Source organism: Bos taurus, chromosome 11 (assembly GCF_002263795.3).
Source record: "Bos taurus isolate L1 Dominette 01449 registration number 42190680 breed Hereford chromosome 11, ARS-UCD2.0, whole genome shotgun sequence".
NCBI lineage: Eukaryota > Metazoa > Chordata > Mammalia > Artiodactyla > Bovidae > Bos > Bos taurus.
Genome location: NC_037338.1, coordinates 3,598,537 through 3,623,472, shown reverse-complemented (window position 1 = coordinate 3,623,472; position 24,936 = coordinate 3,598,537). Strand labels below are relative to the sequence as shown.

At 49.9% G+C, this 24,936-nt stretch overlaps 1 protein-coding gene across 5 annotated transcripts in view; it reads right to left on the bottom strand.

Moving 5' to 3' along the window:
* Positions 1–1,159: 1,159 nt before the first annotated feature.
* CNGA3 (cyclic nucleotide gated channel subunit alpha 3) overlaps positions 1,160–24,936 on the bottom strand; it is a 37,691-nt gene continuing 13,914 nt past the window's right edge. For 4 of the 5 annotated variants that reach the window (NM_174279.2, XM_024998268.2, XM_024998267.2 and 1 more), the window contains 8 exon segments: positions 1,160–4,117; positions 6,000–6,106; positions 7,278–7,385; positions 8,670–8,735; positions 11,588–11,641; positions 14,849–15,028; positions 15,866–15,979; positions 23,625–23,761. In NM_174279.2, the coding sequence (NP_776704.1) occupies positions 2,727–4,117; positions 6,000–6,106; positions 7,278–7,385; positions 8,670–8,735; positions 11,588–11,641; positions 14,849–15,028; positions 15,866–15,979; positions 23,625–23,725 (2,121 nt within the window). In that variant the 5' untranslated portion in view covers positions 23,726–23,761 and the 3' untranslated portion in view covers positions 1,160–2,726. 5 annotated transcript variants of the gene reach the window in all.

Sequence of the window (24,936 nt, the reverse complement as noted above, 5' to 3'; positions counted from 1 at the left end):
AAGATATCCTGTGCCCAGCTCATTGTGGTTCTTTGAGGTCTAGAAGCTTTGGGACTTCCCAAGTTTGAGGTATCGGAACCTTTACCAGGCTGGGTTCCTCAGACCCAAAGCTCCAGCCTGCTCATCCAAGGTCTGACCAGCTCCTCCCTCCCCAGGGTTCTGCCAGGGAGCCTGCAATCAGTCTGAACGTCGAGGGGTGCTCACCAGTGTTTTCTTCCTTTCTTGTCTCGGAGACTGTTTTTCCTGAGACCAACAGATACACACACAAACACATACACACAAACACCCCTCCATGAGTTTAGAATCCCAGAGAAGGCACAAAGAGAAGCTATCTCCCGGTGTGGACCCCCGTGCTGGACCCGGTGCAGAGGGAGGGCCTGCCTGCAGCGGCAGCACACGGGCTGGGCTGGGAGCCCACAAGCCCTTTCTCAGGTTCCAAGACAGTGAATGGAAGTCCTAAAAACAATCCGAGACTCAACTTCCCAGCAACCTCAGCACCCAAGGGCTAACTAGATGAAACTGTGTTCATTTCTTCCTCCAGGACAATAATGTGCCATTTTCTGCACCCAAGAGGTTGAAGGGCCATCCTCATTATACTGTATAAGTTTAAAGTTTGTTCACAACAACTCTGCAAGGTGAGCAACGTAGTTCCCATTTTTTGGGTGAGGAAAGCCAGGTATAGTGAGGTCAAATAACCTGCCTGCGGGGCAGTCGTGACTTGAACAAGAGCAGTCCCAACCCCCTCACACCGAAGCCCATATTCTAACTTATTACCCAAACTTCTTGGGCATAAGCACTGGACAAATCTGGGGAAATGCTTACCTGGCTTCCTGAACATCCATGCCTTCCTAGACTGCCCCACCACCACCCCCATGGTGGCCTGGGGCAAACAGTGCCAATGGGCTTAGCATCCCGCCTGGGACATATGTTTTATGTAACCGAATGCTTGGAGTTGCTCACTCTGACGAGTGCCGCAGCCTTGTCTGCCTTTCTGTGCCTGATTTTTGTACACATCCCCTCACACGGTGCCTGTGTGAAACCTGCTCACCAGTGCCCGTTCCTTTGGGGAAGCCAGGCTCATTGCCCTGGAAGCATACCCCAGGATATGTGACCACGTGAGTTTTCCCTTATGATAAAACATGAAGCAGGAGCCGTTCGGTGTTTTTTTAAATCAAGGTCTCTATTTTTCCTGTGTAAATATGAATGTAGGCAAAATTAATAGTTAAGGCTTTTAAAATACGTGCATTTTGGTAACACGTTGCTAGTTACATTGTGCTGATGATAAGAGCTTGGATCACATCTTTCTTTAATAGTTCTTTGAAATTTCTTCTAAAAAGTTAAAATGGTCAAATGATCCATAGTAGAAACCAGAACAGACCCATGTAAATCCAAAATGCATACTTGAAAAGGCAGCACCTTTTGTATGAACTACATTAGGGCCCAGTTATGTAGCATATGGATTATAACTTAGACCACAGAGATGTCAAGGTTTCCAAAGGGCATGGGGCATCTTGTCTGAGAAGAAAAGAGCATAGGAAGAAAGAAGAAGAGGAGGAAGAGAAGAGAAGGAAGGAAGGAAGAAAGGGAGATGAGATTGGAGAGGGGAGCCAGAAAGCCTGCATATACGGCTTCTCTGCATCAGGAGAGTTGGGTAATTTACAATGTGTATGAAGCAGAGAATGGACCATTAAGGTAATAATTCAGTCATAGAACCCAAATCTATATAGATACCTTCTAAAATCTTAATGTAATATTATATACTGATTAAACAAAAAGAGCCAGGTCGACACTCTGCACGTTTTTGTCTAACAGCTTTGCCTCAAGATGTAATTCCAAGGGAGAGTGAGGCTTCCTGTTCCAGGGTGCAGGGAAAGACATGGCCTAACGGTCTCGTCTCTTGAAAGTCCTAGTGGTCAGCCTGTTTGCCTTAGGACCCCATTCCGACCTCCAACCTGGGAAACTTCCCCTCAACACGACTCTCCCCTCCAGGCCAGAACAGGCTGCCCCAGGGCTCTGACTCAGGGACTGGGACAGAGCCTGTCTTTGAAGCCTGTTGGGGAGTTAGGAGATGTCCCTTTCCCTAATGGAGATGCTTTTTGCCAGGAAACAGATTCTGGTTTCACAGGAGTTGATGGCAGAGCACCTGGATTTGCTTCTCAGACTTGAAATGGCCTCAGCTGGGGTGACCTGGCTTCATTCTTTGTGCCTGTCACGGCATCAAAGAGCACACGAGGAGATACCCAAGTCAGAAATATGCCCAAGCTGTTTCATGTATCCAATTCGAGTTACCGCCGGTACTCTCAGCTTCTGTTATCATTCCCTCATCAGGAGGTGGTGGAGTGAGGGGCAGGAGGGATGGGTAAGTAAATAACCTCCCATTTACAAAAAAATGAAGTTCAGGAGTCTAAATATTCCCCACGGATTAAAAAAAAAAAAAAAAACAACTTCTGTGCTCACATTTTTATACTCTTGGCCTAGAAACATCTCACACTTAACAAAACCCTGCCTCACGAAGCGTTTCTTGTGGAGCTCACAGCAACCTGTCACTTAACTGGGACAGACATAAAGAGTCCCGTTATCTAGATGAGGGAAACCAAGGCTCTCTCCCAAGGCCACGCAGCGCACAGAGGGTGGGGAAAGCTAGAATTCGGTCCCGGCCGAGCCCCGTGCGGCGCAGCGTCGCACTGACCGCCGCCCCGGGGAGGCAGGAGAGGGCACCTGTGTCTTCAGGGCTGACTGGCCTCAGTTTGCGGAGCATCGCCATCAGGCGGGAGGCCCATCTTCACCTGGCTTTCCAACTGGCTGAGCCGCTGCTTCACCTTCATCTGGGTGGCGTTGTACTCAGCCAGGAGCCGCGCAAACCTGGTCTGCAGGGAGTCCAGGGAGGTCTCGAGGTGCTCCACCTTCTCCTCGATGTCCTTGGGGTCTGCCCCGGCCTTGGCCAGCTCCTCGTCGATCAGGTTGTCCTTCATGAGGATCTGCCGCCCTTTCTCCTCCAGCGCCTTCTTGGCCTCGGGGTACTCGGTGAGCGCCTCCATCAGGTCGTCCTTGGAGAGGCAGAACAGGTCCGAGTAGCCGATGCTCCTGATGTTGGCCGTGCGGCGGTTCCCGGACTTGCTCCCCTTGATGTTCAAGATGCTGATCTCCCCGAAATAACTCCCGTCGCCGAGGACCACGAACTGGGTGATGCCGTCCTCGGCCACCACGGCCAGCTTGCCCTCCTTGATAATGTACATCTCCCTCCCGATGTCCCCCTTCTTGCAGATGTAGTCCCCGGGGCTGAACACTGCCGGCCGCAGCTTCAGCACCAGCTCCACCAGCAGCCCCGCCTCGCAGTCCTGGAAGATTCGGACCTTCCTCAGGGTGTCCAGGTGCACGTTGATGGCGATCTCGGCCTTCAGCTTGTCGGGGAGGCTCTTGAGCACCTCCTTCTCATCCACTGTCTTCTTATTGGCCCACAGGTAGTCGAACCAGCGGATCACCCGTGTCTCCAAGTCCTTGGTCACCTTGCGGAACTGCATGTACTGCTTGATGGAATCGATCTTGGCCTGGAACTCGGCCCGTGAAGCATTCATGTTTGAGATCATGGAGCCCACGTTGCCCACGATGGTGGCAAAAATCAGGACGCCCACCAGGAAGTCGATGACCACAAAGAGATATTCCTCGTCTTTTACGGGGGGCGGGGTCTCCCCAATGGTGGTCAGGGTCAAGGTGGACCAGTAGAGACTGTAAATGTACTTTCTGGAGAGGCGCCCATACTCTGGGTTGGAGACGTTTGGGTAGACCCAGGAGTCGGTCCCGAAACCAATGAACTTGGAAATGGCAAAGTAGATGCAGGCATTCCAGTGGATGATGATGAGGATGTACAAGACCAAGTTCCCGATCCTGAACATGTTGGGGTAGTTGGTCCTTGTCTCCGTGCGGTCAAAGAATTCGAAGAGCCGGGCCAACTTCAGGAGGCGGTTGAACCTCAGTTCTGGGTAGTTCATGCCCAGCTTAAAATAAGCCAGGTCTGTGGGCACCAGGGACAACACGTCCAGCTTGAAGTGCAAGGTCTGTGTGTAGTGCTTCCACAGCCGGCTGGCGTCCATGACCATCAGGCCTTGCTCCAGGAAGCCTAAGGAAGCAGACAGACCACGCAGGCATCAGAGAGGCTGCGTGCTTATGGTCACGGCCCACAGAAAGATATTTTACCTTGTGACTACACAAGATGTGGTGTTATATATACATAACAGAAACCATTTCCAAAAACCATACTCACTATTATTACAGGAAACGTGCTCTGGTATTTCCTATCAGATCATCTAATCTATTTTATTCAGTTAAAAATACAGATCAGTTAGGTAAATTTGAATGTGGATTGGGTATTTGATAGTAGTGAAGAAAGATTATTAAATTTTAAGAGATAAATGGAAGTTATATTTTAAAGAATGGGTCCTGGTTAAAGCTACATGCTAACATGGTTACTGTCTGAGATTCACTTTAAAAAAACCTCCATCCAAGAACAGGGTGTGGGAGGATAAATGAACCAAAATTAGCAAAGTGTTGATAACAGTTGGAGCTGGATGAGGGTACAGGGGGATTCATAATAGTGCTCTCTCAGTTTTGTATATGTTTGAAAATATCAACAATAACAACTTTAAAAACATTGGTCATGGCCTAGCAAATTGGCTTTACCAGTTACTAATGGGGCATGATCTTGCCCGTGGGAACTCCCTGGTGGTCCAGTGGTTAAGACTTCACCTTCCAATGAAGGCGATGTGGGTTCCATCCCTGGTCAGGGAGTTAGGATCCCAGGCCGGTCACTCAGCGCTTCTGGGCCCTGGTTTCTAAAGCAGTAAGATGGAGATAATCCAGCCCGTGCTTCTTGTCTCCTGCAGCAGTTCTCACAAGAAAACAAGACGTGCTTGGAATGCTTTGTGTATTATAAAGCTGCCCAAGGTTGTGTGGTGATCTGGTGGTGTTTGTATCCACAACCACGGCACAGTTTTTAGTTTAAAACCTTGGAAGTGACAGGCAGGGCCTCTGGCAGCTTATGTGATGTCTTTGTGCAAATCAGAAAGAGGATCCTCAAGGATGCACAGCTTGGAGACTGAGGCATGGGTGGGGCTTTAGGCCTGGCTCATAGCTAGAGGTGGTTTTGTTACTGACCGGGGGTCTTTGGACTCTTTAATCAGCAGAAACTGGTGAGAGACCAGACCAGGAATTCAGGCAAGGCTTTACTGGGGCTCGGGCAGCAGCAGCACTAGGCAGTGAGACAAGTCACGGGCGTCCTTGCTCGCTCCCAGAGGCGGGGCTGGTTTCTTAAGTGAGGTGGGGGTGGGGGTGGGGGTGGACCTGTGGGTTGGGCTGGAGGTGTGGCTCAGGTGGTCTGCATATGGGGATAGTTATTTTTCGTTCCCTATGCTGCTGCTGCTGCTGCTAAGTCGCTTCACTCGTGTCCGACTCTGTGCGACCCCATAGACAGCAGCCCACTAGGCTCCTCTGTCCCTGGGATTCTCCAGGCAAGAACACTGGAGTGGATTGCCATTTCCTTCTCCAATGCATGAAAGTGAAAAGTGAAAGTGAAATCGCTCAGTCATGCCCAACTCTTATCGACCCCATGGACTGCAGCCTACCAGGCTTCTCCGTCCATGGGATTTTCCAGGCAAGAGTTCTGGAGTGGGGTGCCATTGCCTTCTCCGTTCGTTCCCTATAGATCCTTTGTATTCTGTTGCTGCACAAGCACTCTGGCAGAGGATCGCAGCTCACAGGCTGTCTTAATCTGAAGGAAATCACACCCTCCTAGGCCCTATTTCAGATTTTAGTTCTCTGTATATTTCACCTACTCTGAAAGCCATGGGTAACATACCCTGGCTCTTCTGACTGTCCACGAAGAGGAACCCCAAGGGCGACTGTTCTGGATCTCCCTGAACCTGCCCACAGGCCCCAGGCCACACCCCCACACCCCCACTGCTGCATGCTGTGGGATCTAGGACATGGGGCCCGGGCCCACTCACCTGTCCGGGCTCGGACCAGCATATCCATGCCATAGAGGATGTCTGCTGAGTAGTCCAGGACCAGCCAAAGCATCAGGTGCTCGGACTGGAGCTCATCGAAACAGGCCCTAAAAAAGCGCAAGGAGGGCCATGTGGGGGAGGGCCCAGGGTGGGCAGCAGCGCTGTGCTACAAACTGGGGCTCAGTTCATCCCCCCAACAGCCCGGCCTGCAGGGCTGTACCCCAGCACCTCACCCCGGCCTCGATGAGGGGCCCGGGCGCTCAGAAGCTTTTCTGCCTCGAGGTCACAGAGCTCCTAAGAAGACCTGAGACTGACCCCAAAGAGTGGGCCCTGTTGCCTCCTGACAGTAAGTGATATGATGGCCCCTTCCCCACGCTGGAGACGGGGCAGTTTTTCCAAGCCTCAGTGGTAGAGTCAGATGAAGGGGCTGAGAACCTGCCCTTTCTGGGGCCAAAGAAACAACAAAGATACAACAACTTCTAGAGATTAACAATGGAACAAGTCACATCTCCCCCCACAAAATAGTAGCTCACCATGCATCCCAAACGGCTCAGAAAGCCCAAAGGCCCCCTCTGGTGTCTGCCCCCTGGTGGGTGAGGTTGGTCCAGACTGGGATTGACATATACACACTGCTATATATAAAATAACTAATAAGACAACTAATGAAGACTTATAGTATAGCTCAGGCAACTCTCTGTATGACTTACACAGGAAAACAAACTAAAAATCAGTAGATATACGTATATATGTAACAGACTCACTTTGCTGAACCCCTGAAACTAACACAACATTGTAAATATAGTATATGCCAATAAGAATTAATAGAAAACAAACAAGAAAGCCCAAAGCCCACAGCCAGCGGAGAACACCACCTGTTACCTACAGCCCCGTCCTGCAGGTCAGCTCAGGAGTGGCCCACCCCTCCCACTTCCCCTCAGGAGAGCAATAACTCACTCTTGCATCTTCCTCCTGTGACTCAATTAGGAAGGCTCCAGGGTGCCAGGCCCTTTGCTGTGATCTCAAACACAGGTCCCTACTGGTGCTCCCTCTTTAAGCCTTTCCTTATGGACAGAGCCCTCGAGTGGGGCATGGCAGCCCACTCCAGTATTCTTGCAGGGAGAATTCCATGGACAGAGGAGCCTGGTGGGCTACAGTCCATGGGGTCACAAAGAGTCGGATACTACTGAGCGACTGTGGACAGAGAGCCTGAGGCACACACAGCCGGAGGGCAGCCACCGGGCGCTCAGAGCTCTGTCCCTAGCTGCCCCTCCCGGCTACCTGCACACGAGCAGACACCAGTTGTAGAAGACAGGCACGGCGATGACAGTCAGCCAGTGGTAGTACATGTTGCTGGAAGGGTCCATCACAACGCTGTCCTTCTTCTTCCTGGGAACGCCCACACAAACAGCACAGTGTGTTGGAAGTCTGCGGCTCTGGAGGGGTTTAGAGACCTGGTCTAGCTTACAGACCCCAGGGCAGCTGTGGGCTGCAGCGGAAGAGATGACTTCCCAGATAGGGTGCTATCTATCTCAGCAGGGGTCATGTGGGTGTCCCTGTAGAGGGCCTTCTCTGCCACCCCCAGGAAGCCACGGTAACTCTAAAACCATGGTGATGACATTCCCACGTGCCCTGTGGTATCATCCACGCACTCCAGAGTGCCAGGGAGGAAAGTGGAGCACCGTGATGTTGGAACCACCTCAGGGAAGCTTTGGGAAAATGCAAGTTCCCAGGCCCACCCAGACCCCTCCCGGGCTGGGGTCTGGAAATGTGCATTTGACCCTTGCCCCAGGTGGTTCTGAGGCAGCTCCTCTCTGGACTGACCTTGGGATCCCGGGGGTCCCCTTTAGGAAGGTGCTCTGTCCACTTCACTAACTGCATTTGTGCAGATGTTCTAAAGCCTCGCTTCTGAGCACTGGGGTCCTGCCTCCCACTGAAAACCACCAACCTGGGAATCACTGCAGTTATGTCAGCCAAGACTGAGTGGAAGAAATAGCTTAGGGTGCTTTCTACTTTCATTTTCAGGATTTTCGGAGGGTTAGAATTTATAGGTGGTACTGGAGATCTTTTCTTTGGGTCCACCTGTCTCCTCCCCCATGCCAACTCCCCACCATGCCCACTAGGCCTGCAGAGCTGCTCCTGTGCCCCAGAGGACACCCTGGGTTGCCTTTCTGGTTGCACCTCAACTTAGCAAATGCAAGATCAGTTTCTCACTGACAGGGCTTTGGACATTCCCAACCACCAACACTCATCATCACTAGGTTTGAATTAGTTTGTGAACATAGTATTTTCTAGTGCCCGGGAGAGGGGCTCCATATACCCCAGCTGTGAAGACGACACGGTGGGCAAACAGAACGCCCCAGAAGAGGGCACCAGAGCAGGCTCCCAGGGAAGCCCCCAGCTGCCCACCCAGGGCTGCAGACCACCCTGCCTACCTACAAGCCCCACTCTGAGGTCCCCGACTTTCCCTGCAGAATGAAACCCTCACATGGTCTCAGCAGGCCTGATCCCTGCCTGAGACCAAGTCCTTTTCCATAGCCCTAAGCAGTCCCCTCTCTAGGGCTGACCCTGAGGCCCCACGGAGTCAGCCTCTCTCTCCTCCCTGGGGAGGGACCGGGCGTGCTGTGACCCCAGAACTTCCCCTCTTTGGGGGCAGTTTCTCTTCGTACTTACTCCTCTTTCTTGGGGTTCTCCTTTTTCTCTTCCTTTTTCTCTTTCTCCTCCTTTTTCGCCTTGTCACTGGATGACACAGGGTGACACTTAGCAATTTTCATATACCATGGGGAGAGGGCAGGCCGCAGTGACCGAAGGAGAGGGCGTGGTGCAGGAAACTCATCTTTCCAGCACGTTGGGGTGAAGCGAGCTTACTGATTTCAATAATAGTAATGTCAGGAAGCTGATGCACAGAGAGGTCAGGTAACTTGCCCAAGGTCACAAAGCTCTTAGGTAGCTGAGTTGGGATACAAATGCTCTTAACTAGTATATATATTAAATGTATTGCATGTATGTGGTGCTAGCGGTAAAGAACCTGCCTGCCAATGCAGGATTTATAAGAGATGTGGGTTTGATCCCTGGTTTGGGAAGATCCCCTGGAGAGGGAAAAGGCAATCCACGCCAGTATTCTTGCCTGGAGAATCGGGGAGCCAGTCCATGGGGTCACAAAGAGTCAGACATGAGTGAAGCGACTTAGCATGTATGTATGTATGTATCTATTTATCTACCCATCTATATTCTCAATACATAGACCTAGAGAAAACTTGGAGGTATATTTGCTGATATGTGAAGAGGGGCTTCTCTGATACTGGGGTTCAATTATTAACATAGAGTATACTTTTGTGGGCGTGTGCCATTCATGGGTGCTTTTCTGTGTCCCAAGTTTTTGACAATGAGCATATTAATAAATTGAGTAGAAACAAAAAGTTATAATTGGTAAATGAGAAGAGCCAGGACAGTCAGTCACCCCATCCTCTGTTCTGAATCTACTGATCTTTCAGCAGCTTAAGTCTTAATGCCAAAACACCAGCAGAGGGCGCTGCCCACAAGCTTATTGGGCACACTCAGCCCTGCTGGGAGTTTAATTACACCAGGCTCTGCCACCCTTGTTCAGGATTTGTGGCCTGGGTTACAAGTTTTGGCCTTTCCTCTGGCTACCAACCTGCTGAGGCCTAGGGAAGACCCCGTGCCATCCAGCTGTGTCCCAGAATGCAACCAGCACTGACCCAGGGGACCTGCACAGAGCTACGAATCGATGGTGGCTTTGACTGAGAACAATTTGATCAGGAGAAAGAAAATTTCAGAACCCATGGACTAAGCGAAATGCCATAAATGTGGTGGAAGAGTGGGGGAAGGTGTCCATAAGAATTACTTCTGTATCTTTGTGCCCAGGTGGCCCCATTTGGGAACAGTTCCCTGTTTTGTCCTTTGGTCCTTGGACCCATGGTACGAGCCCATCTGAAAAGATTTATCAGAGCCTGATGCAGCCAACTGCATCCACCCCCATCCTTGCCCACATCCTAGCCCCAGGTCGGAGAAGCCTGGAGACCCACCCACAGGACCTCCGCCCAGTCCAGTATCCTGAGCCTTTACTCAACTGCAGGACTTTCAAGGGTGTTTGATGTCAGGTTTGCCTTGACATCAAGCATTTCGAAACAGCTATCATTTTGCATATTAAATCATTTTGTTTTTCTGACATTTGGGTCTCTGGATTTGATGTCCCAATTTATGTAAACAAAATGCAACTGAGGGGGAGGAATGCATTAGGAGTTTGAGATCAGGTCAACTCTTTGTGACCCCATAGACTGCAGCCCACCAGACTCCTCTGTCCATGGAATTCTCTAGGCAAGAATGCTGAAATGGGTTGCCATTCCCTTCTCCAGGGGGATCTTCCCGATCCAGGGGCTGAACCTGGATTTCTTGCATTGTAGGCATTATTACTGTCTGAGCCACCTGGGAAGCCCTTCTTGTTTTCACTTCAAGGGAGAAATGGATTAAGAGTTTGGGATTAGCAGATGTAAACTATTATATATAGCATGGATAAAGAACAACTGCATAGAACAGGAACCTATAATCAATCTCCTGTGATAAACCACAATGGAAAGGAGTCTGAAAAAGAATATATAAATATATAAGACTGAATCGCTCTGCTGTATACCAGAAATTAACACAACATTGTAAACTTATTTCAATTAAAAAATAAATTTAAAAGACAACAAAAACAAAACAAAAAACCCAATGCAACTAATGTTCAAGGAGGAAAACAGAAACAAAAATTCTATCAGAACAAAGGGAAATAATCAGAAAAAGCCTTGGCATAGTTCTCTGTCAACTGGAAGTCAAGAAATTGGCATTGCTTGCTGATATTGTCCTCCTAGGCTCCAACTGAGAACCCCCCCTTCCCTACTTATCCCCACGGTGTTCCATAAAGGAAGGCTGGAGAATGGGGCACACATGTGCATGTGTGCACACATGTAAATGGCCCCACCACATACACCCTCCCTGTTTGGGCTTTTGGATGGCATTGCCAGAATCACACATCAAACTTCTCTGCCAGCTCAGCATCAGGTGGTAGGAAACAATTGCAGTGGGCCAGGGTTTCAAGAGGTTGTTCTCTGGAAATATTTAAATTTCCTTTTTCCACTGATTACATCCTGATCACATCCTCCAAAGAGGCCCAAATTAGCCTTAAGACAAGAGCATTCCCCTGGCACACAGGAGCTTGAGGACATAGAATGAAAAGTACATTCTTATCATGAAGGAGAAGATCCACTGCTCAGTAAAGGGACTCCAGCTTTGCACCTTCAGATACATAGCAACAGAGGGTGCTGGCACTGAAAATGTTTACCCATCCAACTCCTTCGCTTTATAAATAAGAACAGTGCAAGACACAGAAAAGAGGACCTGCCCAAGGAAGTCTCACCGAATAGGTCCCTCCCCACGTTTGTCCATGGGGACGGGTTTCCAATGCCAGGAGCAGGGTTCTAGCAGGGTCTGGGGGGTGTGGCAGAAGCAGCAGGACTAAGGAGGGAGACACAGCTGGCGTGTCTACAGGAGGAGGGCGGCGGTGGGGAGTGGGAGGCGGCAGAGGTACTCACTCCTTCTCCGAGTTGTTGCAGGTGTTGGTGTTGTTTCTGGCCAGGGGCCAGGCACTGCGGGAAGGCAAAGAGAATCTGAACTCGGTCCACTTGCTGGGGACCCCTTGCCCTCCGGCAGTTATTCTGGGACTCCCATCCCCTGTCTCCTGGGCCTTTCCACGCAGTTTTAACACAGGGAATTGTTATCGTTGGGGACAAACTTCTTTTGTGTGTGTGACCAGTTTGTGCTGGTGAATGCCTCAGAGTAGAGGAGAGGATGGACACTTGGGTAATGTGAGGATTCTGAATAAATGGGGAGTGCCTCTTTGAATCCCATCCAGCACCCTGGCCTCAATTCCTCTTGCGTTTTAGCACATGCCAGGCAGTGCACCAGACGCTACGGAGGGCACGTAGGCCACCCAGCATGGTGCCCGCCCTCGGGTGCTTCTGGGGGAACAGGCTGAGCGCCTTGGGCCAAGGTGGACAGAGTTAGCAGCAGCAGCAGCACTTTTAGAGGGTGGGCAGGGATGAGGTTCTCACAGGGCCCCTCCCTCAGACACCCCATCACAGGGGTCGCTTCCGATTCTTAGGGCAAAAAATAGACCAAGGGCAGAGCTGCCCCAGGGTTCAGCCCATCCTCCCCACCCCTGTCCCCAACATTCACCTTAAAACTTCAGGGCCCACTACCCAGATCTATGTGAGAATCTTGTAGAAGGCGGGGATTGGTTTTGCACCCAGCGATGTTTATTTAAAGCTGGACTGGGCAGTTCTTGATGGTGTTCTTTAGGAAAAGGCGTGATCCTTGTGAGCTCAACTGCCAGTTCACGTGTGTGACAGCTGGTTTAAGAAAGCCAGCCTGGCCTCACAGGGCTGGAGGGCGGCTTGCCTGTCTGTGGTCACTGCAGACCAGTCACAGGACAGGAGGTCTGCGGGCCAAAGCCAGTGCCTGGGACACTCCAGACTGACTCTAGCACCTCTCCTCTGATGTCGAACATCCAGCCAAATACTTTTTTTGGTACTTCTGCCCATGCCTCCCTCCCTCCATTCAGAATGTGGCTCTAATTGCTTTTTTGGGGATTAATTTATCACCTGAAAACCCCCCGAGAAATCAAAGCTGTGCTATTACAAAGAAAAGTTTAGGTGTCTGGGGTGCAGTGGCATGTGTTTGCCACACCCCTGTGCCCATAATCTCATTGGGCCCAACCCGTAGGAGATCTAAGACCCATTTCTGCATACATTTTGCTTTGCTAATAGGACTTGGCCTTGGAAAATTCAAGGTCTTCTTCCACCAGGAAGCCTCCCTGACTACTCTGCTCCCATCCTGCACCATTGCATTCACCTGCCCACTCTGAACCTTCCAGTGAGTTAACCAGGCATTGGTGGCAAGTTGGGGCCTGGCCCTGATGGGGTCCTAGCTCAACCCTCCACTTATCTGGTCACACAGGGAAATGGACACAGTCTAGTGTTCGTCTCCATGAATCTCAAGTTGCAGAGAAGACAGTTTGATCAGTTAAGCCAAGGAAGTCTTTGCTTGCCCAAAAGGAACTGAACCAGTTTGTTGACTTGCTAACAAACCTCCTTCCCTCCCTACCCCTTCTCTGCTCCCTGCACCCTACCTCCCTGCCACACACCACCTTTGCCCTACCCGGCTTCTCCAAGTTCCCTTCTTCCTTGGCCTGCATCCCTCCTCTCTGGCTCAGCAGTGAACAGCACGTATGCCTTGTGGTCCTAGAGCTCCCTCACAGGGATGCTCAGCTCTGGGAACCTGCACGTGTCCCAGCGCTCAGGCCCTCCACAGCACCCTTCTCACAGCCCAGCAGACCAAGGGTTTGTTGTCCAAACTCGTGTGAAACAGTAGCCCGGAAACGCTGCTCCACTGGACCTCTGCCTCTCAGCCAGCAATTCTCATGCCTTCCTCAGCAGGGAAGACTCGTGCAGACCTCCTAATGTCACTAGCAAGACATTTCTTTGAACTGTCATATTTTATCTTAAGCATGCTTGTGTATCTCGCACATTTCACAATGTACTGCATAACCTGTAATAAAAATATACCCCACCCCACCCCCCAATCTGGAAATAAAGCTGAAGCTCTGAGAAGATCCATCCTGTTTTCCCCAAAGCTTCAGAGCCTTCAGTCCCCAGGGGCTTTCTCTGCCTGTTTGAGGTGCCACATCTGAGCCTTTCTGTTCCTTTAACTCAAAAACAGCATTTTCTCTATCAAATTACATAGGGACTGTCGGTTCTGCAACAACCATGCTTCTTTTCACCCTTATTTTTATGTCTTTTAAATCCTGACATGACCTAGAGAATTCAGCTTAGAGATCTTGTCCAAGCCCCCCTTTCCCTTAAAGTGGGTTCTGAGCAAGTGTCCTCCCGTTTGTGAGGCTGAGAGGAGGTCTGCTCTCCCCACAGGCCTACCTCTCCTACTGCTACAGGGTCCTAAAGAGACCTTCTGCTGTTAATCGACACCTGATTCAATCCGTGGTGGCTCAGTGGTCTCCCACTGACCAGAAGCTGGGTGCTTCTCAAGAGCACTAGAGAGGAGGGAGAGGGGAGGCAGCAGCTCTGTGTGGGGTGGGGGAGCAGGGGATATCAGTCTAGCCCCTGCAAACTTCTCTGCGTGCCTGCACCCCACAGCACAAGCCACAAGCTCCCCGCTGGGTAGGGGGCCAGGCAAGGTGCTCAGAGCCCTTGTTCTGCAGACCCTTCTCCTAATGAAAAGCAAACACTCTCCCTATCCCCCCCAGGCCCACCTATCGTCCCCTCATTGTTCTCAACCTAACCTGGGGTTGGAAGGTTCCCCTTGAAAGTTCTAACCAACCTTCAGATCTTTTCCCCAGAAGAATGCACCTATACCCATCCATAAAATTGTGGGCACTATGTAGGTACTCCCCGAGGCTCGTGGTACAAAAGCCTCAGTTTTCTAGCAAGAGATGTCACAGAGCAGTGTAGGATGAGGGTCCTTTGATGGAGAGATTGGTGAGGCCAATGTCCTGCAGGTGCGATTCTGAAGACACCAGCAGCAGGGGGTGCTAGGGGGGCTCTGCGGAGGACAGGGTCAGAGCTCAGTTGAGGCTGGGGCCTCAGGTTAAAGGGCTTCATCTCCTGCAGGGCTTCTTGAGGTCTGACGGAGCATGCAGTCTAACCCCAGAACAGACCCTTTCTTCAGGGAATACCTGGGCATCGACGTTCCAGGCCACATGCTGGGTTAATCCACACTGGCCCACAGGAGCAGCAAGCGCTTCCAGCCCCATGTGGTACAGGTGGCCCCCTCTCCCTTACCTTCTCCCTCTGTCTGGTGGCTCCTGGCTGCCCACATTGAACTGGACATGGCTTTCTCGGCTAGACACCTCTTGGAGCTCAGCTCCGCGGAAACGCTCCAGGAAAGAGTCGGGCCTCTGGTCCTCCTGGTGTAAGTGCCTGGCGCTCCAGGCACGGAGCGAGATGATGAGGCGTGACAACCTGGAAGGATACAGGTGGGCAGCCAGGGCGCAGTGGAAGGAGGCGGAAGCCCCCTCCCAGAGGGTGGGGCAGGGGCAGTGATGCCGACCCCACCCCTGCCCCCCACTCCCCAGAACCGCTTCTTCCTCCTTCCTCTGCCACCTGGGATGGAGCTTCCTCCATAAGGGATACTATTTTCATTGTGGCTTTGTCACTTTAATGCCTGGACTCCATCAAAGGCATGATCCTCCCACTGGGGCCTTAGCAAGTTTTTCTGCTCATTTTTCCTTTTGCCCCATGTAGAGCTCTTTGTTATGACTGGTAAGCAGAGGAACAGTAAAAAAAAAAATACAATTTCCAAATAGGGATAAAATTCAGAGCCAGTTTAATGGAGCAAGCACCCAGATACAACCTAGGTTATTTCCCCAACCCTTGTCCTATGAATTGCTGTCCATACAAACTTTTGTTTTGTCTCCAGGCCTGTGGAGAAGTCCCTCTGCAATGTGCACTGACCTCTGTCTTGGAGCAGATCCGGTCCAGGCCTCAGGCACCTGAACCCAGGCAGCCCGCATGCCTAGAGCGCATCTAAGCTCCAGCTTTCCCTGTAAAACCTTCCCTCAGCCCCATCTGGTACAGGTGGCCCCGTCTCCCTTACCTTCTCCCTCTGTCTGGTGGCTCCTGGCTGCCCACATTGAACTGGACATGGCTTTCTCGGCTGGACACCTCTGAACTGCCTCTCCTGCCCCTTTATTCTCCAAATCTGCAACCCCACCCTCATCACCATTTCTTCCTAAGACTTATCTTCTTTCTGCCTCTGTCTCCTTATTCCCAAGCTGAGGGCAGAAACCAGTCACTTACCTGGTGGGACCCTGGCTGGTGAAGGAGCTTTGCCTGGATTCAGCCAGTCCCCTAGTCTCCATGGCAATGCCTTCCTGCAGTTCTGACGATGTCTCCTCGCATGGCAAGTGGGTCCTAGGAAATCAAATATGCAGCAAGCAAAATTGATTTCCAGCTCATCCAACTCTTGGACATGTTGAGGACCGAGATGGCCAGATGCTCTGCTTAAAGAGGAACGCCACTGTCAGAGATCCTCACCCCAGAGCTCCACCCTTCAGTTCATGCTCCAGCAGATCCTGGCTTTTAGGATAATGTGGCCCCTACTTTATGGCAAGGAGGCCACTGCCCATAGCCTAGGCGAAAGGGGCCAGCCAGCAGTAAGTGGTCCTTACTAGAGCACCGAGGGCAGGGAGTTGGGGTGGGGGAGGTACTGTGCCTGCCTTAGAGCCAGAGCAGTTGTTTCCACATGAGGATTCCAGAACAAGGATTTTGGTTCACACACATCTCTGCATGCTGAAACCCTTTCTCCTAAAGCCAGATCAAGTGCCGCCTCCTTCAGGAGGTCTTCCCTTGCCCTCTGTCCCAGTGTGTATGTGCTGCAGGAAACCACTGATTAAGAGGAGGGTCCTGAAATATTGTAATGAATTGGCTTCATATTTGTATAGTGCTTTCAAATGAAAGTCCACTTCTGCTGTGCCCTTTTGCCAAGGTAGGGGCGGAGGACCTTCCCTTGAGCAATTCAGGGCAAAAAGTCTGAGCATTAGCAGAGCCTAGTGTTTGTTGAATTTCCTGGAATAAGAGCTCTCTGCTGGGGCCTGTTTTCATTTCTTTCCCTTTAAAACTTCCTGGGGCTGAAGTCTGATCAGCCTGATTAAAAGCCATCCAGGCACTGGCCTCTAAGGATTTGCACTTCATCCTTTGAGTCTTGAAGAGCCCAAGCAAGACAAATTAATTCGATCACATGACCTATTCCAACCTAATCAGCCTTCTTAACAAGGTGGCAACACGGTTGAAGAAGTAAGCAGGAATTACTGTCAGGGTAAACGCTCTGTGTCTCCCTAGTGAGTGATCAGAAGTCAGAATTCCACAACCCAGCCGCCAAGCTGCTGCCTCTTCCTTTCTGCAACAGCCCTACTGTTTCCAGCACAGGGCGGGGGGTGGGGGTGGGGGGCTCACTACCACACCTTGGCTCCTCCAGGCAGTCCCTGCTCAGCCCTGATGGCCAGCAGGTTCTTCTCTCCCTCAGCTTCCCCATATCGAGGATACTTTTTTTTTTTTTTTTTTACTGAAAACACACAGAGTGACACATAAAGTACCTGCCATTTATTGACTGCTTACTGTACGTCAGCCACTTACATTTTATCACTTAAATCATATAACAATGTTATAAGAGACGAAACAGGTTCAGGGAGATTAAGTAACTTTCCCAAGGTCACGTAGCCAACTGGAAAAACTGAGATTTGAATGCCATGCCATCCCATTTCAAAGCCTGCTGTCACCCATTCATGAATCTGCCTTCTGTATTTTCTAATTAAAGCAAAAGTTGAATAGGACATGGCTGAGGCAGATGGTGACTGAAGCTATGAAATTAAAAGACGCTTGCTAAGCTTGCTAAGGAATAGCTATGACCAACCTAGACAGCATATTAAAAAGCAGAGACATTACTTTGCCAACAAAGGTCCATCTAGTCAAAGCCAGGGTTTTTCCAGTAGTCATGTATGGATGTGAGAGTTGGGCTATAAAGAATGCTGAGCACCGAAGAACTGATGCTTTTGAAGTATGGTGTTGGAGAAGACTCTTGAGTGTCCCTTAGACTTCAAGGAGATCAAACCAGTCCATCCTAAAGGAAATTAGTCCTGAATATTCATTGGAAGGACTGACGCTGAAGCTGAAACTTCAATACTTTCTTGATTTGATGTGAAGAACTGACTCATTGGAAAAGACCCTGATGCTGGGAAAGACTGAAGGCGTGAGAAGGGGATGACAGAGGATAAGATGGTTGGATGGCATCACTGACTTGATGGACATCAGTTTGAGCAAGCTCCAGGAGTTGGCGATTGACAGGGAGCTTGGCGTGCTGCAGTCCGTGGGGTCGCAAAGTCGGACACGACTGAGGGACTAAATTGAACTGAGGACTGAGTTCTGTAGCATGCCACTAGAGACATAATTCTAATTCCCCTAGCTGCACTATGTGGGCATGTTTTTTTTTATTGCCAAAGCACCTAATTAAATTCTCTCTCTAATCTCATAAGAGACCACTCACACCTCAACCTTATACATGTAAGAGACCCTATCAGGACTTCCCCTGACAGGGGATAAGAATCCATCTGCCAATACAGGGGACATGGGTTCAGACCATGGTCCAGAAAGATTCCACATGCTGCGGAGCAACTAAGCCCATGCACCACAACTGCTGAGCCTGCGTGCTGCAACTAGTTAAGCCCGTGCACCTAGAGCCCATGCTTTGCAACAAGAGAACCAACTGCAATGAGAAGCCTGGACACCGCAACAGAGAGTAGCCCCCACTTGCTGCAACTAGAGAAAGCCTGCACGCCAAAACGAAGACCCAGTGCAACCAAAAATAACATTAATTAATTTAAAGAGAGAGACCCTATCAGAGGCCCTGCTACAAGTAGGAAGCTACAATTCCCTTGCCCTTCTAATATTGTCCACAAAGCTGGGAATGCATGTTCCAAGGCACCGGGTCAGTTACAGGAGGAGGAGGCAGGGGGACAAGTGAATCCATCTCTCCAATCCCTGGTTTCCGAGCAGCTGGCATGCCTGGGGGTGGGGAGCTGGAGGTGGGGGCAGCAACTGGCAGCTGGGCTGGAGCTCTACATGGCCTGTGTGCCCGGAAGATCTGGAGGTGGTCCCCAGGACGAAGCTATTCTGTCCCCACCAGCTCCTCAGGGAGCTCCAGGCACCAGGCAGTCAGCCCAGCATTTCTGCCTAGTCTGGTTTCTGCTAATTGTGTGGGAGCACCTGCTGAGAGCAGATTTACTTGCATCCGCAGCAGAAGACTCCATGTGCATGACATCAGGGTTTGTGGGTGAGTGAGAGGGGCAGAACTCACCCCAGATTTCAAAGCAGGCCTGCAGCTGGCAGCAGTGAGAGCCACTGCATGTGGCCTGGACCTACGGCATCCACTGGAAGGGGAGGCAGCAAAGTGGGGGACCCAGAGGCCTGGGTTTGAGTCCCTACCCCAATGCCTATTAGCTAGGTGTACTGCAGGCTTGTCACTTACCCTCCCTGACTTTAATTTTCCTGGTCTTCGAAAAGGAAACAAAGGAAAAATTGATTTCATAATGACTTGTTCAAACACCCAAGTCCCAAAAGGCACATTTAGTTGTGAGGAACAGGAAGGGTCTTATACGATGTAAGTCCAAGGGACCCAAGGGGCTTTTTTTTTCTGGATGCATCTCCTTAATTGTTTCTTGATGCACAAAGTTCTACCCTGATGTCTTTCTTCTAGCTCCAGAATCTCTACCCTTTTTAAACGCCTGGGAGATATCTAAATAATAGCAAATCCAATGAGTTACTCCTCAGAGAAACTGATTTCACAAGGTAGACAGAAGGGGAGATGGGGTGGGAGGAGAGGAAACAAATGTCTGAAGTGACATTTTGAGTCCCCAAGGACACACAGGTACTGCTGAAAGGGAGGACCTTCTGCCAATCACTGCAAGATCAGAGATTCAGAACCTCGAAGGGAAATACAGAGGGTGGAGACTGGGGGCCAGGCCCCGTCCTGCTAGCTGGCTGAGGAGCTAGCTGAGGACTTGACAGGCCTCAGGCTCTATAGAACAAGCAGATCAGGCCAGGACAACCTGACATTGCCTCCCACTCACAGACTCCATCTCAGTGGTGATGCTACCTCTACAGGAAGAAGCCCTGGGAAGTTGGTAATTAGCAAGAACAAGGACAACTGGTGAAACACAAGAAACTGTTTTGAAAGACAAGGTCATTTTCAATGCGTAAAGCTCATCTTCTGTGTTCATTTATACAGAGGAATTCATGTCCATGAGGTGAGGCTTTTTTGTCACTGGAGGAAGCAGAGGTTCTCATCAGAATGGAAACCGGTAACTAACTTTGTGCTCTGTGGATCTGGTGTCTTCCTCTAGTGACTCTGGGGACATGCGAGTGAACAGAAGTGACCTTTTAGAACAAGGGTGGAGAGTGTGACACATTATTTTTCTTCTCCTCCCAAGCCCCGAGGAACTAGAGTGACGGGCAGGTGCTGCCCCAGCCGCATGTGACCAAGGAACCGAGGTCACTGCATTTTTGCCTTCGGTCCTGGGGAAGCAGGTTGCAAATGGTTTTCTTTTGTGATAATTGCTTTGGGCTCTGCTCAGGAAGCAGCACGGAGAAGTCTCCTCTTCTTTAGGACATGACCCTCTATGCCCAAAAGCTCATCTAAAATAGCTACACCAGGAGATTGCTCTGGGGGTTGAGGTGTCCTTGGTGCTAGCTGCAATTCTCTGCAGCAGGTTCTGAAGTCTTTATTGCATTATCTGCAAAAATATGCCAGGGAGCTCTTAAATAATTGAGTCAATGAAACAGATCTAAATAGAAAGAGCAAAATGCAGGATATTTTTATTTCTGGTCTTTTCAAGGTGTAAATTTAATTTTTTTGTGTTGTTGTTCAAAGGAAACATTTTGATCCTTCCTTATGACTCTTCACAAGCAAAATGATCTCAGTGATTTAAAAGAGAAATGGAAACCGGTCTCTAATTTGGTGAAAGAGCTGGGAAGAGAGATGTCTCAGGAGACAGGAAGATGACATCTTCCCTCTTTGGGGGGCCCTCAGCAAAGGGCCAACCAACACACAGGTTCCCAGCACAGCTGTGTGGTATCACTGAGGATAAAGAGTGATTCATATTTAAGGACACCCGTTTGTAATTATTCTCCAAAAGCTTTCTAAAAGGATTGGAATTTCAAGGCAAAGATCTGATTTGTTCAGATTCCATTTCCTCCCTCAAAATAGCGATTGGAAACTTCAAAAATTTTATGTGACTGTGTCAAAATCCTTTGCTCAAATAAATCTTACAGGGAAAATTGGTCTGTCCATAGGCAGATATTAGGCTGCTCTGAGAAGCAGGGGAGGGGCCTGGATGCAACTTTCTGGCCCAAGGCTGTACCATCCCCAGCGTGAACTCCTACTCTGAATCCTCAGTGATGCTAAGGAACCATTCTGGAAACTTTTGTTAACCCACTCCTGCCTCTGTGAGCTAATGCTTCTCGTGAAGGAAGCTTTTTTCCTGTCTCTCCTTTTGAGATCTCTCTAGTGTTTCCATGGGATTCTGTACTAATCTGTCAACAACGTGCTGTTGGGCATGGCCCCCAGTGGGGCTCAGTGAGACTTGGCTGCTGGTCAGGCTGAGACAACCTGATGTGGACACAGGCAGGAAACAGCCCATCCAGGTGTCAGGGCAGCTGGGGCTATCGGAGGTCAGAGGGGCCAGAAAAGGCTTCAGCCTGGGACACAGAGAAGACCCATGGAGGTGAGCATCTCCAAGACCAGCAGGGAGCGGTGATAAGGGCTTACTGCATGGCAGGGGCTGTGCCATGAGCTTTGCCTTGTTTTAACCTCACTGCTGCTCTCTGAGGTCAGAACTAGCATATTTTGCAGATGAGGAAACTAAGGCTTGGAGCTGTTGATCAGCTTTTCAGAGCCAGTTTTCAAACCTGGCAGAGTGGCCTCAAGCTTGTGCTGTTGGTCACCATGCTGGCCTGGGGATGCAGAGCAGGGGAGGGGGGGCATGGCATCACCCGGGGGAGATGGCAGAGAGGACTGTCCAAGGGCAGCATTTCAGAGCCCCTGCTGTGTGGCGGACCCATTCTCTGAGTGTGCATGGGCTCAACCTGAGCTCACAGAGAAGCTCTGGGAAACCAGAGGCTCTTGAACAGCCTTCAGACCAGATGGGACTTGCTGGCCACCTGCTGAGGCAGAGCCAGGATGCGTCGGGCAGAGCTGGCCCGTGTGGTGGTGGTGTGAGTCGAGCAGGCATTCTGGGCAGGAGCCCCAGCCCACCTGCTGGGCCTGCCTTCTCTTGACTCTCCCACTGGGAGAAGCCAGACAGACCCCAGGGAGCTTGGATCTCAGAGATGCTCTGGCTATGTCCTGCCTGAAGCAAAAGGGAGCAATGGGGAGAAGTTCCATGTTGCTTCACATGCTCCTGATCCTGACAGCCTCTGTCCTTCTCCCTGGGGCCCAAGATCCTAGGAGCCTCATGTCTCCAGGGAGCCTGACTTTCTTGTTGTGTGCCATGCTTGGACCTATTTTTTTTTTTTTTTTTTAGTTGCAGCACGTGGGATCTGGTTCCCTGATCAGGGATGGAACTCAGGCTCCCTGCATTGAGAACTCGGAGTCTCAGCCACTGGACCACCAGGGAAGTCCCCCTTGGGCCTTTTTTCCATTTTATTGCAACCCTCTTTGAAGCCCCTCTTCAGCCCCTTCTTCAGGGGTTTTGTCAGCTCTGATGTGGGAAAGAAACTATTAATATATACCAAAGTTTGAATAGCAGATAACTGTCCTAACAGTGTTCTTTTCCCTTTTAAATAAGGGCAATGCCTTAAGCTAAAGGAAGGAGCCCTCAGTTATGGAACACAGATATTGATGGTCAGCCAGTTAGCAGGGAGAGATTTGAGTAGGGTGAGAATTTATGATGCCCCTGAGTCATATAAAATTTCCTGGGTCTCAGCACCAACTTGCAAGAGTAGGAGGGAATAAACATCTGTTGGCATGCTTTGAGACTTTCCTTCCTTTGCCTGAACCCCAGAAAGTGGGGATCCAAAGACTGCATAAGTTTGCAGTGATGGGGAAACTACTGTCCATCACTCATAAGCAGAGTTTGCTAAGGACCTGGGACAAAGAACTGGACACACAAAAATGAGATGTGCATCTGAGAGAGGAAGAGACATACACAAGTGGGTGAGGAAAAATGGTGGAGGAGGGCCAGTGCCAGGGATGCAAGGACTGAGGGACTGTCGGTGCGTTTTTGGGCCTTAGATAATGTGCAATTTACATGGGCGGGAGAAGTTTTCAGTGCTATATACGTGGGACAAAAATAACATTAATATTGGAAATACAGTTTCTCCTGGTTTAACTCAATTGACTGACAATTTAAGAAGCATCAAAAAAATGTAAGTCTGTCTGTACCAAATAGATACTCACATTTCCCAATGCTGCTCCATTTTACAATTGAAGAATCTGAGGCATAGAGGGTTTAGTGCATTTTCCCAGATCTCCCAGTAAGTTAGGAACAGGGCTTGAAGTAGAGGCCCCAGATTTCCAGGTGTCGGACATCATCGATGGTGCTGATGGCTTTGCTGGCAGGCATGGCCCCTTCCCCCAAGTCCATGAGCATGACTGAGTCCTGACCCTCCCCTGGAAATGAGGGGCAGGGCACTGGATTGGTACTCCACCCCAGTGCCCAGGACACTGACTGGTGCAGACAGAGCCTGATAAATGTTTGATGTACACAAGGCAAAGTGTGGCACTTTGGGGACGTTTTCACAGTCGTGTTTAATCTGCTGCATTTTAATCTTCATTTTCTTGCCTTCCCAAAGTTATGTAACTTTTGGAGCATTTTCCCACATCTCTAAAATGAGAATAAAAACTACTTCAGTGTGGGTTGGGAGGAGTCATGCAGTTAGAAGGAGTGCTGTGAACAGCCTCCACCCTCCAACCTGTCCTGCCCACAGGCTAAGGCATTCTTTCTCCCTGGTCAAGAGCAGCTATGGGAACAATCTGTTCCAGGCATGAAGTTAAAGCCCATCCTACCTGCTGAGACCGTTTTCAATGCAATCCAGATCTCTGTCCGTGGTCCTGACCGAGGGGTGTGTCCTGGTGCGGTGGGAGTATTGGGTGCTAATCTTGGCCATCTTCTTCCTGTGTCACATTCCACCCCAAGGTGGCTGCTGAAACATGAACATGAACCAGATATGTCGTCAGGACGAGGAAGTAACTGAACACTCAGCTCGTTTGGGAGGGCTGCTCCCCAGACAAGCCCTGACACACATTCTCCTCCATCTCTCTCACAACTCCTGCCACAGTGTTTTAGTTGGCTCTCTCTGGGTTCTTCTTCCCATTCAGAAGCACAAAGAAGGTCTTTTACTCCTTTGTATAAGCTGCATGCCAAGAACTGCTCAAAATTAAATGCTGATCAAACAAATGAATGAACTTGGTATCCAATGTCAGAAAGCTAAACCCTCATGATTCTCTTCAATGATGCAGTGTCCCTCTTAACTCTGACTTTGTGGTGGCTCAGTGGTAAAGAATCCACCTGCCAATGCAGGAGACACTGGTTCAATCTCTGATCCATGAAGATTCCCACATACTGTGGAGCAGCTGAGCCCAGGTGCCACAACTACTGAGCCTATACTCTAGAGCCCAGGAGCTGCAGCTGGGCCCACATGCTGCAGATACTAGAGTCCACACACTAGAGCCTGTGATCTGTAACAGGAGAGAGGCCACTGCAGTGAGAAACTTGCTCTGCAACCAGGGCAGCTTCATTGCCCTCACAGCAGCGAAGACCCAGCAGAGACAAAAATAAACAATTTTTTAAAAGTAAAAAAAAAAGTCTGACTTTGTCATTTTCCTATATTTATCTTATAATTTTGCTCGTTTTATAGCTCCCCCAAATCTTGTTTTAAAACAAAGCATAAAAAGCCTAAATACTTGACATTTATAAAAACTTTTAAACAAGATCTTCAACCTGATACACACTTCATCTCATTTAATCTTCAAAATAACCTCATCAGACACATACAATTTCTGTCTCTATTTAAAGATGACTAAATTGAGATCCCATTGCTGACCATGAATACTCTCCCTTCAGCAAACGGTGGAAGGTGCCCCTCTGATCGATGAGAAAACTGATGTGAGTGCACAGCTAGCATGATGAAAACAGCAGACCAGTTGCATGATTTCTGATCAAAATTCTGCAGGAGGAAAATAAATTCCTGAGGATAGTTTTTCTGAGGCAGATGAGCACAGGCTCTCTTGAGCTGCTGCATGGCTTAAGTGTGTCAGAAGTCAGTTGAGACCACTCCAGAGAAAAATGGTGATTTCCAGAAATAGCCCAGTGGCTCAC